This window comes from Rhinichthys klamathensis, unplaced genomic scaffold (assembly GCF_029890125.1).
Source record: "Rhinichthys klamathensis goyatoka isolate OS25496 unplaced genomic scaffold, OSU_Roscu_1.1 h1tg000168l_1, whole genome shotgun sequence".
NCBI classification, from domain to species: domain Eukaryota; kingdom Metazoa; phylum Chordata; class Actinopteri; order Cypriniformes; family Leuciscidae; genus Rhinichthys; species Rhinichthys klamathensis.
The window spans coordinates 768,877-785,966 of record NW_026606699.1 but is presented as its reverse complement, the minus strand read 5'-3'; the positions used below and the strand labels follow the sequence as shown (position 1 = coordinate 785,966).

The 17,090-nt window shown below is 39.6% G+C and overlaps 2 protein-coding genes across 3 annotated transcripts; both read right to left on the bottom strand.

Annotated features, from left to right (window-relative positions):
• Positions 1-300: 300 nt before the first annotated feature.
• On the bottom strand, positions 301-9,024 carry smpd5 (sphingomyelin phosphodiesterase 5). 2 transcript variants are annotated; one of them, XM_056259458.1, is made up of 8 exons: positions 8,872-9,024; positions 5,865-6,957; positions 3,600-3,675; positions 2,557-2,697; positions 2,338-2,427; positions 1,326-1,389; positions 902-1,061; positions 301-781 (listed from the first exon to the last, which is right to left on the bottom strand). In XM_056259458.1, exons 2-8 carry the CDS (start codon positions 6,888-6,890, stop codon positions 647-649), a joined length of 1,692 nt encoding a protein of 563 aa, XP_056115433.1. In that variant the 5' UTR covers positions 6,891-6,957; positions 8,872-9,024; the 3' UTR covers positions 301-646. The 2 variants fall into 2 exon arrangements, with proteins under 2 accessions (XP_056115433.1, XP_056115434.1); XM_056259459.1 differs by lacking the exon at positions 8,872-9,024 and adding an exon at positions 8,493-8,588.
• A 370-nt stretch (positions 9,025-9,394) lies between these two features.
• LOC130091572 (speriolin-like) lies at positions 9,395-16,806 on the bottom strand. The gene is made up of 5 exons (XM_056259515.1): positions 16,692-16,806; positions 15,862-15,874; positions 15,591-15,778; positions 12,159-12,283; positions 9,395-9,779 (listed from the first exon to the last, which is right to left on the bottom strand). Exons 1-5 carry the CDS (start codon positions 16,804-16,806, stop codon positions 9,456-9,458), a joined length of 765 nt encoding a protein of 254 aa, XP_056115490.1. The 3' UTR covers positions 9,395-9,455.
• Between the last annotated feature and the right edge of the window lie 284 nt (positions 16,807-17,090).

Below are 17,090 nucleotides of genomic sequence, written 5' to 3'. Positions count from 1 at the left end.
GTAAAAAGCTTTTATCCAAAGTGACTTGCATTGCATTTTAAGGTATACATTTAAAAAAAAAATGTAAATAAAAGTAGGTCATGTAAATGTATTATTTCTGACAAGAAAATAAAGCATTTGATTTGAATTCTCTTGGCCTGGCCTTTTTTTAAATTCAAAACAACATCAGGATTGATCTAGATTAGATCTCAATTCTCAGAAAACTGATATGCTCATAATACAATAATACCTCTTTTCAGAGAGAACTGCAACAAAAAAAAAACACCTCAGAAAAAAAGTGTCAAGAGAGGCATGATATGAAAAAAAAATCTACCTTTTTATTAAAATATATTTCCAATATCATTTCTGTGTTGTCATGAAAAAGTGTCATTAAAAAAAAAACAGAAATTAAACTATGCGTGTCATATCTATCCACATTACTGGCACTGTACAGAGAGGATATGCATAGGAAAGAGTGACAGAGTTTCAGAACTATTGCTTTGTTCAAATAGTGATTCATATAGTGATATTTGGTGTTTTCTCCACATGTCAAGCATTTAAAAATGATAGGCAATGTTATTCCAAACCCATATGAGGGTGAATAATAATAATTTTTTGGCTGAACTATTCCTCTAAAGCATTCATTACTTATAGATATTTGAAAGTGTCAGCAGTCTGGTCCACTAGAAAGCACACATGGGCTGATCTCTTCTGAATCCAGAGACACAGAGAGTCTAAAGCCCACAGGAATGTGGTCCGTCAGGCCAGCCAGCTGAGTCACGTATGTGAACTCTTCCACGTCCTACACGGGAAAAAGACAAAGATTTAAATACTTCAGAACATATTTATTTCCTAAAGTACTTTTACGGCAAGTGTATTAAACACTGAAGCACAAACATGTCATTCTTAGCAGGAAACGCACCGTTTTGCAGTGACTGGTGACGGAGCTCTCTCGATACAGAAGGTAATCGATCCGTCGACCCACCCAGGGTTGATCCGGCTCAGGATAAACCAGAGGAACACCGTCCGCCGGCACCGGCGGGGATAAATAGTCCTTGCGCAGTTCTTCACTTTCCAAAGTTCTACAGAGAAGATCAAGGCCCGATTAGTTACAGAACGCTCTGACCGAATCAAAACCTGTTCAAACTATGCAGATTTGTCTATGCTATGCTTCATTTCATCATAAACTTAATCCCCCTTAATTTTTTTTCTAGGGCACGTTTATAAAAAGCTACTTAAATGTCCTTTGAACTTAATGCTAAATCCTGGCTTAATCTAAGCCCTGTCTGTGAAACCAGGCCTATATGTATATTTCAAGTGTATATATATATATATCCATATCTCACCGCTGCAGGTTGTCTGGAGTCCTCATGTTCTCATTATAGAGTGTTGGCTGTTCCAACAGGGTTCCTACAAATAAAACCAAAAGTTTTTGTGTTTAAATATTTCTATTTGGAATTTCACAAAACATAATAATTTAAATTTTTTAAATTATTCATGCAAAACTATAACTATATAATACAATTGCACACAATAAAGAATGAAAAGAAACAACATCCTAATAGTAATACCCAAATTAAAGTGGAATAAAATAAATAAAAAAGTTTTTATTTAACCACAGAATATCCGGAACAGCAACTTTCCACTCCAAAATGTACGTTCATTTTACAAAGCGTGTTCAAATGTGCTGGTATTAGGATGAGTTTTGATCGATCGTATCACAAGTAGGTGACACTAATAAATACAGGTATAAACGGGCCGGGGTGTAAAACGTTTTGAGCTTGTCTACTTTCGAACAAAACCGCATTAGTAGTTCGCTGCCGGTAGTCGTAGTGTAAACGCCCTTCTGGTCGAATGTTTTCGAACAGCCACAAAAGATATCCTCTCTCTACTGACCTAATGCACAAACATTATGGGAAGCGGCTAGCTAGACGGGATTTAAACTTTCTCGGCTGAAGATCCAAGTTTGGTTTGACGATGGAAAAACATACCAAGCAGCACAATGTTCTCTCACCGTTCCTGATTTCTAACACACACGTTCGGCTGGTCTTGCGACTGTCAGAGCAGAAACTAAAGCTGATGCTCAGTATGTTTTGTCTGTGTGCGTTCATATGTAAGTTGCTCTAGCTTATTTTGTCCATTAGATTAAAAGATCTGAAAAAGTCCATTCATGTACCCACCCATAGACCGTCTCCTTGATGAAATCAGGACAGAAGTGGTTGAAAGTGGACAAAAGAAACGGATTAAAACACCAGGTGTAAACGGGTATGTGTCTCTCGTCTACTTGTGATCCGATCGACTAAAACGTATCTCAATTCCAGGTGTAAACAGGGCCTAAGAAGCAAACGAGAGTGTTACCGATGACCCAGGGCTTCTCTTTCCCGGGTCCAGCTCTGCAGGGGTCTGTATATTCCTCAAACACACTATGGCTTTGCTCCAACCTGTCATCTAGTAAAAACATGTGAAAGACACATGAAAAATGCTGATTTAATGAGGCATTTTTTTCTGAACTTCCTTTGCATAAATATTGATCTTTAATCAAGACATGTAGTGTGTGGTGTGTTGTTCAGTACATACCAGGGGAGCAGTTGTCGAAGTTAAAATCCCCACAAAGCACGTCAAACATCACCATTTCATCTTCTCGCCTGGTCACTGCTTGAAACTCACTGATCCATTTGGTCAACATGTTAAGCTGCTCAAAGCGTATCTCTCCATCCCCTGATCAAACACCAGAAATGTCTTCATATTTGATATGATTCAAAGCATATTATTATACATATTTGTGCAATTATATTATTTGCAATTATAAGTATTAGTTGTGCAATTATAATTTGTACATGATTCAAACTGACGGCAAAACAATAATACTTAAGTATGCGAAAAACAACCCACTGGGATTCTATACAATTTAATTTTAATTGGATTACATTACACAAAATATCCAAAAATGTATATTATTTTGTCATTATTTATTCATCCTTGTTTTGTTCCAAACCTGTATTTGAGATCTGAGTGCTTTGGTGCAAGTGATTTAATTTTTATTTAAAGCTATCATATGACTCGTAATATAAAACACAAGTTATATGGATAGATGGACTACTGTTATGATGCTTTTATGGCACTTTAATGGTGTTTTTGTCACAGACATGGTCACTATGAACTGTTGTCGTGTGGCAGGGTTTCTCTAGCTGGAGTTTGTGAGTTGATAAAAAGCAATAAATCAATCATAAAAATATACATTTTTATTGTTTTATAAATAAATAAATAAATTAAATAAATCATAAAAAATGTATTAACTAAAATAAAAACAATCAAAATAAAACACTAAAGATATGAAATATCTTATTTGTTTATCTGCATGTAATGTAAGCATTAACCGGAACTGTAAACGTGAGAAATTTATGTTGAAATATTATTATAACATCTCAGGGAGACTTTAAGTAAATATTTCAGCTCAAAGAAGTTAGGCTGACCAAAAAAGTTTGAGACTCCCTGCTGTAGAAAAGACAATAACAGCATACAGGTTTGGAAAGACATGACGGCGAATAAACAAACAAAAACATTAATTTTATAGATGAACAATTTCTGTAGATGCATCATAACAATAACAACACACTTGCCTTGAGGAGCGTGCAGATGAGTGCAGTTAATATACCCGACCATTTTCTTTTCCCCTTTTTGTAACCCTATCTCCACCTTGTGTGAGAAAATCATTTGGTTTAGGCACACCTTTTAGCATAGTTAGTTTAAGGCCCCGATAAACTTCAAGCAAAATAGAAGAACAAACTGGTGTCACATCATTTTGAACAAAATCAGGCCAAAATTAAGTTTGTTTCGGGAGTTCGAAACAAATTCTAAACTAACGTCCTGTGGGTAAACACTACTATTACATAATTGGTGGGTGTGGCTCTGAGGCCCCGCCTTCTTTGACTCATTTCTTCAGTTCAGTCCATTGAGGTCAGATGCAAGTAAAAACATGAACACACTGGAGAGCTTCTTTATAGTAGAAATTGAAGTTGTAATTCTAATTAAAAGCGACACTGACAGTTTTTCATGTTTAATATTGTAAAGCTGCTTGCTTTTAAAGCAATATAAAGAAACGTGACTCGACTGGAGTGCCAAATTGCAGAGCTGGTGTGAACATATGCACGTCACAACTGCTGTTTTCTCACCGCTGTCATTTTACTTGTGTTTAATTATTGAGAGGAAATCGTGAAGCACATATTTATAAAACATGACTTGAGCGGGGCTAATTTGCATATTCATAGAACCGTGCTAAAAGAGGCAAGGGTGTAGAGTTACATCCAATCTATTTTAAGGCATGAAGAATTTTTTTTTTCAAGGAAAAAAAACTTAAATATGTCATTTTGGTGGTCAAAAACTTGTTTTAAGGGATACAATTATTGACTACAGGGGGACTTTAAGGAAACACTCCATTTTGTCAGTAATAGCAAATAAAAATAGTTTTATAATTCCAATTAGTGTTACCATAGGCTTGTTGCATAAAGATCTGCCTCCATTTCTGAATGAAACACCAACTTTTCTAGATCCAATCAGGTGCTAGTTGGAAAAAAAGCCACGCCCACTATTTTGCCTCATTTAGTATTCCGTTTCTCTCGGAAATACGTCATAACACTGGAGAAAAGTCGTTTGCAACTTCCGGTTCACGGGGACTTTAAAGACTAGATAACATTAACGTTACTGGAAGAACTTTGAGAGAACCTTGCCAAAACATTGAGATGGTCCTCCCTGCAGAACATGAAATCCACGGGGAAGAGTCGGATCCAGATCCAACTCCTCCCACCTTACATATACCTAAACCTACCCATCTCCTCCCCCTGATCCCTAACCCCACCCCTAATCCTACCCATCTCCGCCCCCTGATCCCTAACCCCACCCCTAATCCTACCCATCTCCACCCCCTGATCCCTAACCCCACCCCTAATCCTACCCATCTCCGCCCCCTGATCCCTAACCCCACCCCTAATCCTACCCATCTCCGCCCCCTGATCCCTAACCCCACCCCTAACCCTACCCATCTCCGCCCCCTGATCCCTAACCCCACCCCTAATCCTACCCATCTCCGCCCCCTGATCCCTAACCCCACCCCTAATCCTACCCATCTCCACCCCCTGATCCCTAACCCCACCCCTAATCCTACCCATCTCCGCCCCCTGATCCCTAACCCCACCCCTAATCCTACCCATCTCCACCCCCTGATCCCTAACCCCACCCCTAATCCTACCCATCTCCTCCCCCTGATCCCTAACCCCACCCCTAATCCTACCCATCTCCGCCCCCTGATCCCTAACCCCACCCCTAATCCTACCCATCTCCACCCCCTGATCCCTAACCCCACCCCTAATCCTACCCATCTCCGCCCCCTGATCCCTAACCCCACCCCTAATCCTACCCATCTCCGCCCCCTGATCCCTAACCCCACCCCTAATCCTACCCATCTCCGCCCCCTGATCCCTAACCCCACCCCTAATCCTACCCATCTCCACCCCCTGATCCCTAACCCCACCCCTAATCCTACCCATCTCCGCCCCCTGATCCCTAACCCCACCCCTAATCCTACCCATCTCCGCCCCCTGATCCCTAACCCCACCCCTAATCCTACCCATCTCCACCCCTTGGATCTTGATCCGACTCCTCCCCGTGGATCTCATGTACTGCATTGAGGTGCTACTGAAAACATTATCCAAAACTCTGAGAACGTCCCCAGTTGGCTGGGATAGCGCTGCTCGGGTATTTTGAACTTCTTTTTACCCCTAAGCGAAGAGCGGAAAATAACTTTGCTGTGAGTTTACCGGGGCCTTTAATTTCCAAACCTATATATAAAACATTCTAGATCAGCAGCAATATTAAACTGAATGCTGCACCTTTACAGCCAGCAGGCCTTTGGCAGCCAGTGCGTCCTCTCCTCGGCTGTTTGGAAAGCAGCGGTACTGAGCCTCCATCACGGGATAGCGACTGGCCAGGAACAGACCACTGTTAAAAAACTTGAAAGAGGAGCAGGTTCCAGCAGGCTGGCAGGCGTAAACGCCAACGTCATAGAGAACGTGTTCATAGAGCGGCCCGAGAGCCCGTGAGAGTTTCAGAGCGGCTCTCTTATCGAAAACCTCCTGGAGGCAAACTATATCCACAGAGGACGGGAACAAACTGGACACTTCCATCAGCATGTCGCCGTCTCTTAAGGAACGAGGCGGGTGCTTGTGCTGCTTGGAGTTCTGGTTGCAGTTGGGTTTGGGAATCTGCTGCTGGTTTGGGCCATTGGTTTCATCCGCTTCAGTCCCGTCCTTCTGACCTGTGATGGAAAAGTCTACAGATCCGTACGAGGACGGGATCGGATGCGGAATCAAACTGCTGGACGGGGTAACGGTGCCGCAGCTACTCGGAGAATCTACGAAAATACGGATGTGCGGGCGAGTGGCACCCTGCACGATGCTTTTCCCGATGATTGACGCGCGCTGTTGCGAATGCCCGAGGTTGTTGAAGCGCGCTACGCCGTCGGGCAGCAAGCACAGGTTGCCTGTCAGAAACCCAAAACTGACCTTCTTCGTGTCCTCCCATCTAGAATTACGATCCTCCATGTGAACGATCCGCACCTGACGGCGGTACGAGAACGGCCGGCGTACGGCCTGGAGTGGAGCCCATAGTACGAATCCCAGGAAGGCGAATGGTGTGGAAAGTATAAACAGGATGAAGAACAGGACGGAGCCAAAGACGAGCTTAAGCGGGTGGAGGTAGCACTCCTGTTCGCGCCTCAGCACGCGCTCCAGACTGGTGGAGACGCAGACGGCGAGGAGACGGTCCAGGAACCAGAAACACGGGAAGATGAGACTCCATCCTACAGCATGGAGACCTTCCAGAAAACAGTTGGGGAAAGGCGACTCTCTTAAAGACATGCCTCAGCGCCGCACGCCACGGAAAGAAGCCTTCTCATCTCAGATCTTCCACATAACCACTCGAACTCTGTGGCAAAATTACAAATAAGGTGAAAATGTTAGAAAGTTTGCAACATTTGGAAAGTGAAATTGTATTTACTAAATCAACTAGTCAAGTCAGTGGATTGTATTGTATGCAAGTGTATTACGAAAAACTTTCTTTAAAAACTCCGGCACTATTCAAAGCCATTACAAAGCTGGGAAGAGCCAAGATTTTAATTAATATAACTCTGATTGTGTTTAGCTGAAAGAAGAATGTCATATACACCTTTAGGACGGCTTGGTGAGTAAATTATGGGATAATTTCCATTTTAGGGTGAACTATTCCTCTAACTAGGCTACATCTAAAACCATAAAAAAATGTAAGTTATTTGAAATAAAATATAATAAAATAACTCTGAACCAAGGTTATTATCATTAACTAAAAACATTTTTTTTAAATGTATTTGAAATAAAATAAACGTTAACTAAAATAAAATATATGTATATTAAAAAAGAAACGTATTTTATTTCAGCTAGCTGCCAACAAGCATTTCTCGTTTTAGTTTAGTTTAAGTTGAAGTACTAAAATTACTTAAACTAAAATTAAAATAAAGACATTTAAAAAAATTACAAAAGGACAAATAAACATTACAAAAACTTTAACTAAAATTGAAAATGTGAATAGAATATTTGAATATTCAAATATCAAAAACAGTATCTCAATGATACTAAAATAACCCTTTCACACAGCAGTCAAAACTTCAGACACACTGACTATTTTCCATGTTAGAATAATAGAAAATATTCAAATTATTTATAACAACTAAAATAGCACTGGCTTGAACAACATGATGTGACTAGTCTGTCTTAATGAAAGCCCAGAAAAATAAAGCTAAAATGCTCTCAGAGAAGTTGACAACATTTCTATACACCTAGTCAGTTAGTGGATGGCTTTTGACAATCCCTTTTCTTTTCAATGCATTTGTTCTGTGAATGGCTCCTTTGACAAACACAATAATCTCCACGCAGCCTGTTGAACAGGAGAAACATGCTTTCATAACCTTTGGTTAGAATTTATTTTCCTTTACGTTCAATGAAATGTTTCAGTTCTCAACTGGTGGTTTGTTTTCAAATTGTAGGTAATAAATCTTTTACATTTATGCATTTAGCAGACTTATACATTTCCAGGGAATGAAACCCATGACCTTGGCGTTAAATGTAAAAACAAATGTATAATGCAAAAACACACCTCCATCTGCTCCAAAATTGTGTTACTTCAATTGCTTGACATTTCACAACTGTCTGTATAATATATCACCCAGGTATCATGGGATATGTCTGAGTCGTAGGGTTTCTGAATGAAGGAACTCATCCATAAAAATGTTGTCAGCAAAACAGCACTATAACTACAACAGGATACTATGACATGTATAATAGATAAACATCAGAGGATCATGGTGCATTTCTACCACCAGCCCTGGATAATTCGTGAGTATGTACTGCAGAAACAGTAACGTTTATACTATAGTATGGCAGTTTGCTATTCACGAGCCAATAGTGCATTAGAGATTAGAGACTTACAGTAGCAGGGATCTTCTGTTGACCGCATACTCAAATGGATTAATGCCTATTGATTTATCGATCGAGAGCATTTACGACACTGATATGATTCTAATGCGTACTGATGAATAATGAAATCAGATGCATCATGTAATTGGAAACAGGTCCAAACATGCACTGGATCTAATGCAAGATGATGAACTCCACACGTGTGCTGACGTCATCCTGCATCTGCGCGAAATTATCATATTACAATTGTATTCCCTCTCTCCCTCTCCCGTCTAAACCCTGTTACGGCTTTCTGTAATCTACCTACAGTCACGTGTCACTGGTGACCAGATCCCGGTTAGCAGGGCGGAAATGGCAGCAGTCGCGAGCTGGTAAAGTTTACCTGTCTTACCTGACTCTGTTTGTGGCGCGTGACAGGCTTTGCTTTGAACATGAGCTGATGTTGCGGTCAGTCCGTGTATTGGACACCTTTATGATTCAGTGAATCCGATTCATCAGTCATCAGTCTCTCCTGCTCGTTTTCCTCCAGCGGTTTCTACACGCACGCATACAGTATAGTAGGTCATGCGCGCGCACGTACACATCCCCGTGTGTGCGCGCACTTCCGCAAAGCCCTTCTGCTGAAACTGGCTTATTTTTGGGGGAATATGTTGTTGCTGGTGTTACTGCTTTACAATATACATACAGTATATGTTGACATGTGCAGACTTGAATGTGCATTTTCTCATTTTAACAGTTAAAATGAGGGACCGAACAAATAGGCTACCTTGAAATACCTTGTTTATATGTTTAGCTTAAACTTAGTTTTCCCCCATCCAGCTTACGTAAAATTATTCGTCCTGCCGATCTAACATACACATTCAAACATGTTCCATTCACCTCCAGTCCAGACTCTGTGTTTTCTGGCATTTCTAAGTTGTTTATTTTCAGAAAGGAGCAAAGCAGGATGGGACATGTGGATTGAGACACACGTTTCTACCACAGGAACAGACTCCGTCCATCCAGTCGTGCCATGAAACACAAGCAGCTGAGCAGCAGCAGAAGATCCTTCAGCAACCGGGACGGGGCAGTTTCAACAATCACCCTTTGCAAAAACTCAGGGTTGGTGTAGGCCCGTTCCTGGGCACCAGGCGTCTCCTTCAGGATCCCGTAGGTGTTGACAATCAACTCGCTGAAGGGAGGGTGTAGACGCGTGTTATAGCCCAGCGTATGAAGCCTGTTCATGATCTCTGTGTGTCTCTCCAACAGCTGGAACTTGTAAGCTTCATCCACAATCCCGGTCAGGGGGTGAATGGAGACCTGATGTTAAATATTGAATGAGACAGAAAATACATGTCAAAACATCCCACAGGTTCATGTCTGAATCTACAGCCAGCAAACACTTAACAATTACACAATCCCATTTGCATTTGAAGGGGAAATATGAATATAGTTTTCTCTGCATATTAAAGCATTTTGAGAGTCACAAAATTACACATTTCAGCTTTAAAGCTGCAGTCCGTATCTTTTCCTCTTTGTCGCCATCTGTCTGTTCGAAATCTGTAACTGCAGTGATTCGCGGAATTATCATCTTTATGTGGGTTGTAAATCGGCATGAAACAGCGCGGATGAACACAGTGCTTTGAGGCGAGTGCTGCTGTCAGTCACCGCGCTGTGTGGATACTGCCATACAGAATCACAGATTCACTTTTTGAAAGTTTGACCAACATAAGAATTTTCATAAGAAAATGTCTTCTGAACAAGTAAGTAAAATCCATTTTTGTTCTGACCAACTAAGGGGGAAAAAGCCTTCGACATGATAAGCTTCGTTAGATTTAATCAACGCGATTTACAGCAACCGTGCAAATTATAGCCTACTTTGTTCTCAAATTGTTCATGTTAACAACATCAGCGTTGCGTGACTAATGTTAAATTTAATGTTTTATGGTTACCTGTGTAGTTCAGAATTCATATTCTCCATAATAGCAAAACGAGAAAGGCACAACAAAGGAAACTCCATAACTGTGTGAATTAAGAAAACGTACTGTTACACGATTGAACTATTGAATACTTGTTCAGCAGAAAAAAGCCATCTCTTCTTCCGTTTTGAACCCCTTCAAAACACGGAGTTCACGCACTTTTCAAAAGCCCCGCCGATGTTTAATCCTTGTGTTCGCATGAGACGGTTTCTTTCTCTTTCTCTAGCCACCTTTAATCCGAAGTACGAAGTCTTTTGGGTTTTATAACTGCTGAATCTCCAGTTGACACTGATGATTGTTGTTTGGATCTTTCTGGATGCCATAAGTTTAATTATGTAAAGTCCTGCAAGAAAAGCCTATACATCTAAACATCTCGTCACGCGCAGTATAGCCGGCTAGCCGAAACTCCTTCTTTATGTGTACGGGTGTGACGTAATGACGCAAAGACATGCTCGAATTTCCCGCGGAAACCCACCAGTACCACTGGAATTAAAATCATTATTACAAGCTAACCGTTTTGAATCTAGCTATGGCAAGCAGATAGTTTTGACCACTGGCAGAATAATTTTTTTTTAATATAATTATTTTGGATTATTTTTAACTTAAAAAAAGTTACTGACTGGAGCTTTAAAGTCATGATGACTGCATTTTACCATTGCATGCAGCACTAAATAAATATATTTAATAGTCTGCCTTTAATATTCTTGAACATTAAATGAAGCTAATTAACTTATTATTATAGTCAATTTGATGTCAAGATTTTGACCTCTGCAGATATCATTTTGATGTTATTTTGATGTCATGCTTTGTTGGCATTTGATGCCAATTCTACATCTATTTGACGTCAGGATGTCATGATGTTGATGTCATTGTAATGCTATTTTGATATCATTCAATATCAAGCTTCGATATCAATTCAACAAATGTGACATCAAACATTGACTGTTTTTCAAACAGTGTCTGAAGCAGTGTTAAAGTTAATGAGATAATTAAGTGATTAATTGAGTGATGATTGGTCATTATTGATGAACACCTGATGTTAACAAGCAGATTCACTGAAGGAGAAAATCACAATTTGAAGTCACCATTTTGGTGATCAATGTTTGCTTTAGTTGGGCTCTTGACCCTAATGTTTTTAACTTTAGATTTTGTTTGGCTGCTGAAACTGAGTGGTGAACAGCTAGATGAACAAAGAGTAAAGGTGATCTGATGGTGTTGGTTATGTTTTGACATAATCATCAGAGGTCGAAATCTTGACCGACACTTTGACGTCAATATGACTTTAATTTTTGACCTATTTCGTGATGTTATTTTGACATCAATGTTTGATGTCATATTGATTTTAAATTGACGTCAAGGTGCCCGCTGGGATGACTGATAAATAATATTGTCCATTTTGAGTAGGCTTTATGATTAATTCATTATGTAGCCTATATTTTAGACATGTTTCAACCGTCCCTGACATGTGTTACAACCGTCCCTGTACACTGGGACGGTTGTAACAGTGGAGAGACTGTATTAAAATTAATTTTGCAACCTGTACATATTTCATAAAACCACTTAAATACATTGTTTCAGCAGTTGACCGATTGAAGTTTATAATATAACAAATTGGTTATTCCAGTATAAATGGTTTTTGATGTATTGCTAAAAATTGCAAAAAGTGTTACAACTGTCCCTGGTCTCCCCTACAATATCGTCAATATCATGTCCCACTCACCTGCTCTATTTTATCCCGTATGTTCTGCACGGTGAATCCATACAGTCTAGACTGTTCCTGGAAAACATGTGAGAGGATTCGCCGGTCCAGCTGGAAGGCAGTTTCACCCAGTAACCTGCTGTGATCTGCAGTAATAGATCAGATTAACCATCAGTACACACAAGACCAGATGAGGTTCAGCTAAAGCTTTTTGCTTTAAAAGTTCAAACTCATTGTTTGCTCCGGGTTTTTGCCGTTTAAATTCTGTGCCAGGGTTATTATTGTTGACTAAAACTATTACTGTTGACTGAAACATTTTACACAAAGCTGAAAAAAGTATACATACATGGGTTGGAGAATGAAAATGAAAACACTGGCCAATATAGTGTTGGAGGTTTCACGCCTATATATGCGTGTATCTTCACTGATTTACATTCATCAGTAAGAGTCGAGTGTGAAGGCTGAATTAGCAGACCAATAGCACAGCTGTAGCCTACATAAACTATTGCAATCCACACAACATAATGCGAGACATATCAGAGTTCAAAAGAGGACAAACTGTTGGTGTGTGTCTCTGGTTCATCAGTGATCAGGACAGCAAGTCTTTGTGTATCGAGAGGTGTAATATCCAGAGTCATGTCGACGTAAACCACAGAGGACGAACAACATCCAACAAGAGTAACTGTCGACGCAAGAGGAAGCTTCTGAAAGGGATGTCCAGGTACTAACCCGGATTGTGTATATATATATACACTCACCGGCCACTTTATTAGGTACACCTGTCCAACTGCTCGTTAACACTTAATTTCTAAGCAGCCAATCACATGGCGGCAACTCAGTGCATTTAGGCATGTAGACATGGTCAAGACAATCTCCTGGAGTTCAAACCGAGCATCAGTATGGGGAAGAAAGTTGATTTGAGTGACTTTGAACGTGGCATGATTGTTGGTGCCAGAAGGGCTGGTCTAAGTATTTCAGAAACTGCTAATCTACTGGGATTTTCACGCACAACCATCTCTAGGGTTTACAGAGAATGGTCCGAAAAAGAAAAAACATCCAGTGAGCGGCAGTTCTGTGGGCGGAAATGCCTTGTTGATGCCAGAGGTCAGAGGAGAATGGCCAGACTGGTTCGAGCTGATAGAAGGGCAACAGTGACTGAAATAACCACTCGTTACAACCGAGGTATGCAGCAAAGCATTTGTGAAGCCACAACACGCACAACCTTGAGGCGGATGGGCTACAACAGCAGAAGACTCCACCGGGTACCACTCATCTCCACTACAAATAGGAAAAAGAGGCTACAATTTGCAAGAGCTCACCAAAATTGAACAGTTGAAGACTGGAAAAATGTTGCCTGGTCTGATGAGTCTCGATTTCTGTTGAGACATTCAGATGTTAGAGTCAGAATTTGGCGTAAACAGAATGAGAACATGGAACCATCATGCCTTGTTACCACTGTGCAGGCTGGTGGTGGTGGTGTAATGGTGTGGGGGATGTTTTCCTGGCACACTTTAGGCCCCTTAGTGCCAATTGGGCATCGTTTAAATGCCACGGCCTACCTGAGCATTGTTTCTGACCATGTCCATCCCTTTATGGCCACCATGTACCCATCCTCTGATGGCTACTTCCACCATGTCACAAAGCTCTAATCATTTCAAATTGGTTTCTTGAACATGACAATGAGTTCACTGTACTAAAATGGCCTCCACAGTCACCAGATCTCAACCCAATAGAGCATCTTTGGGATGTGGTGGAACGGGAGATTCGCATCATGGATGTGCAGCCGACAAATCTGCGGCAACTGTGTGATGCCATCATGTCAATATGGACCAAACTCCCTGAGGAATGCTTCCAGCACCTTGTTGAATCTATGCCACGAAGAATTGAGGCAGTTCTGAAGGCAAAAGGGGGTCCAACCCGTTACTAGCATGGGGTACCTAATAAAGTGGCCGGTGAGTGTATATATATATATATATAAAAATAAAAAAAACACAGCTGCCCAACTGTGGATAATGTGAAACACATCGTTCTCTGATGAGTCCACCTTCATTATCTTTCCCACATCTGTGTGAGTTACGGTGTGGAGAAACCCTAAAGAGTCTGAACCCCCGGACTGTTTCTGCCCAGAGTGAAGCACGGGTGGATCAGTGATGGTTTGAGCTGCAATATCATGACAATCCTGACTGTGTTTGACGGACACGTCACTGCCGAGGACTACCGAACCCTTCTGGAGGATCATGAGCACCTGATGTTCAAACCGTGTATCAGCATGACCATGCACCAACACACACAGCAAGACTTGTGACAGAAGGGTTTGAGGAAGATGAGAGTGACGTTTAACATCTCCCATGGTCTGCACAGTCACCAGATCTGAATATTATTGAGGTGTTTTGGAGAAGCGAGTCAGAAAACGTTTTCCTCCACCAGCATCATATAGTGACCTGATACTGTTCTGGAAGAGGAACGGCTCGTAATACCTCTGGTCACTGGGAAGGACTTCTATCTGTCATTCCCAAGATGAATTGATGCTTTATTGGCTGTAAAAGGAGGCCCTACACTAATAAATGATTGTGTTCTAAAACCAGGTGTTTCAGTTTAATTGTCCAACCCTTAGCTATATGGTAAATGGACTGCATTTATATAGCGCTTTCACAGACCCAATGGCCACCAAAGCACTTTACAATTTGCCTCACATGGCAGCCATGCAGCTCGTCGGGAGCAGCTGGGGTTAGGTGTCTTGCTTATGGACACCTCGACACTTGGTCAGGTGGAACCGAGGATTAGACAGTTTAAATACTAACTAAAATAAGTTTAAGTTTATTAAATTAAACAAAAATAAAAACTAATGAAATATAAGAATAAAAGCTAATTCAAAATATTAATAAAAACTATAATAGTAAAATAGCTAAATTGGAAGTGATATCATGCATGAAACTATTTGTAGACAAATATAAACTGTCTATACATATCTTTACAAAAATAAAATAAATGTTACAAAGTTTTATTATTTCTTTTTGAGCTCAAAAGTCATCTAGTTTTTATTTATGTTTTGATTTGAGGTATTTCAGTACATTAAAGTTAAACTAAATGTTGCCTCTGCAACTAACTGAAATTAATGTTTTCATACATATTTTATGGGAAACACTTTACAATAAGGTCCCTTTTTTGTAACTACATTAGTTCTACAGCATTTATGAATCTTAGTTAATGTTAATCTTCTCAACACTACCAGTACTTTTTTTAAGATCAAAAGTTGTGTCTGTTGTGTTGACATAAGTTAATTAATGCACCGTGAACTTACATGAAAATAAACGCTGTATATACCTGTTATTGCTAGTTAATGCAGTAACAAATGAGACCTTATTGTAAAGTGTTACAACTTGATTTGATTTCAGTTCAAGTAACGGACATGTTTTTGTATGGTAACCCTGGTGTGAAATGAAGGTTACACACCTCTGAGTGTGTGGTGTGTGAAGGAGCAGCTGGGCAGCTCCGCGTGATTGACAGCTGACAGTGTGTGCAGGAGATTGACAGGTGAGGACGTCTTATGGGCTCTTTTCAACAGCTCATCACTGAATCTGCTCTCGTCCACGGTGGCGCTCCACTCAAGATTCGACCTCCTGCCTGAATTACAGCAAAGACTTTATATACAGCACTTAAAGGGACTTGGATTACAGTCACGATAAAATTCAGTCTTTACAATAAAATAGCGAATAAGTCTAACATATTTCCCTGGACTGGGTGTAGGAGAGATTACAAATTATGTGAATTTATAAAGGAGGCCATGCTTCATGATATGCACTATATATTTACAGTATGGCTTCATGATCTATTCAAGAATTCATGCAGTTTTATTAATATTTTAAATACGCTTTCATTTTTATATTTTTAGTTTTCATGTTCATTTTGTTAACTTTGTCATTTTATTCAGTTTTTTTTTATTTTGCTAATAATTTTATTTTTAATTTATTTACGGTTAATAATTTTAGTGCTTTAACTTATTTCAGTTTATTGCCTAGGCAACAATTTCGTTTTTCAACTAATATTTATATCTTATTTTTAGGGCTGTCAAACGATTAATCACGATTAATCGCATCCAAAATAAAAGTTTGTGTTTACATAATATATGTGTGTGTACTGTGTATAATTATTTTGTATATAAATGCACACACGTATATATTTAAGAAAAATATGTTTTTATATATAAAATGTTTATATTTATATAAAATATATATTATATATAGGCTACATTCAGTCTATATACAGTATATACATGCAAATATTTCTTAAATACACATGCATGTGTGGGTATTTATGTATTAAAAATAATCATACACACACATATATTATGTAAACAAAAACTTTTATTTTGGATGCGATTAATCGTTTGACAGCCCTACTTCTTTTATTTCAGAAATGTTAATAGTTTGTTTTATGTAATGATAATAACCCTAAACTGCATCAGCTCTGGCTGCACAACCAAACAAAGTTATCTTATGTTTCTTCATCAATATTAAATACTATGGGGCCAAAAAAAAACACCTCCTTTCCTACCGGTATGACTGATCAGACCATCGGTTGATGTAAATCTGTTCAGCTCGGGATTTTCTTCACTATCCAAACGATCCATTTCATGGCACAGTTCCTCAATGTTTTTTACCTCATCCATTTTACTCTCCACCAGATCAAACACAAATGATTTTACTTCTGTCTTTGAGAAAAGTACAATATCAGAATGCTACTATGATGTCATCAATGGAACCGGAATGTAACTGTAGAGATGAGAAAAAATGTCCAAAACAATGAATTTGTTCCTAAAAATGTCTTTATTCCCTTCTTAAAGGTAAAATGTAATGCATAAAAATATCAAGAAGGGATAATATAAACAGAAGTACAGCAGAGAGGAAAATGAATCACTGATCATAAACACTAGAGCTTCACATTGTTATACAT

Coding starts and splice junctions, on each gene's coding strand:
- smpd5 (XM_056259458.1), bottom strand. CDS start 6,890: ATGTCTTTAAGAGAGTCGCCTTTCCCCAACTGTTTTCTGGAAGGTCTC. Junction 3,676..5,864: donor AAGGCCTGCTGGCTGTAAAG/GTGCAGCATTCA, acceptor TTCTCACACAAG/GTGGAGATAGGGTTACAAAA. Junction 2,428..2,556: donor CTTCGACAACTGCTCCCCTG/GTATGTACTGAA, acceptor TGTTTTTACTAG/ATGACAGGTTGGAGCAAAGC.
- LOC130091572 (XM_056259515.1), bottom strand. CDS start 16,806: ATGGATGAGGTAAAAAACATTGAGGAACTGTGCCATGAAATGGATCGT. Junction 12,284..15,590: donor CACACACCACACACTCAGAG/GTGTGTAACCTT, acceptor CTATTACTGCAG/ATCACAGCAGGTTACTGGGT. Junction 9,780..12,158: donor TACGGGATAAAATAGAGCAG/GTGAGTGGGACA, acceptor ATTTAACATCAG/GTCTCCATTCACCCCCTGAC.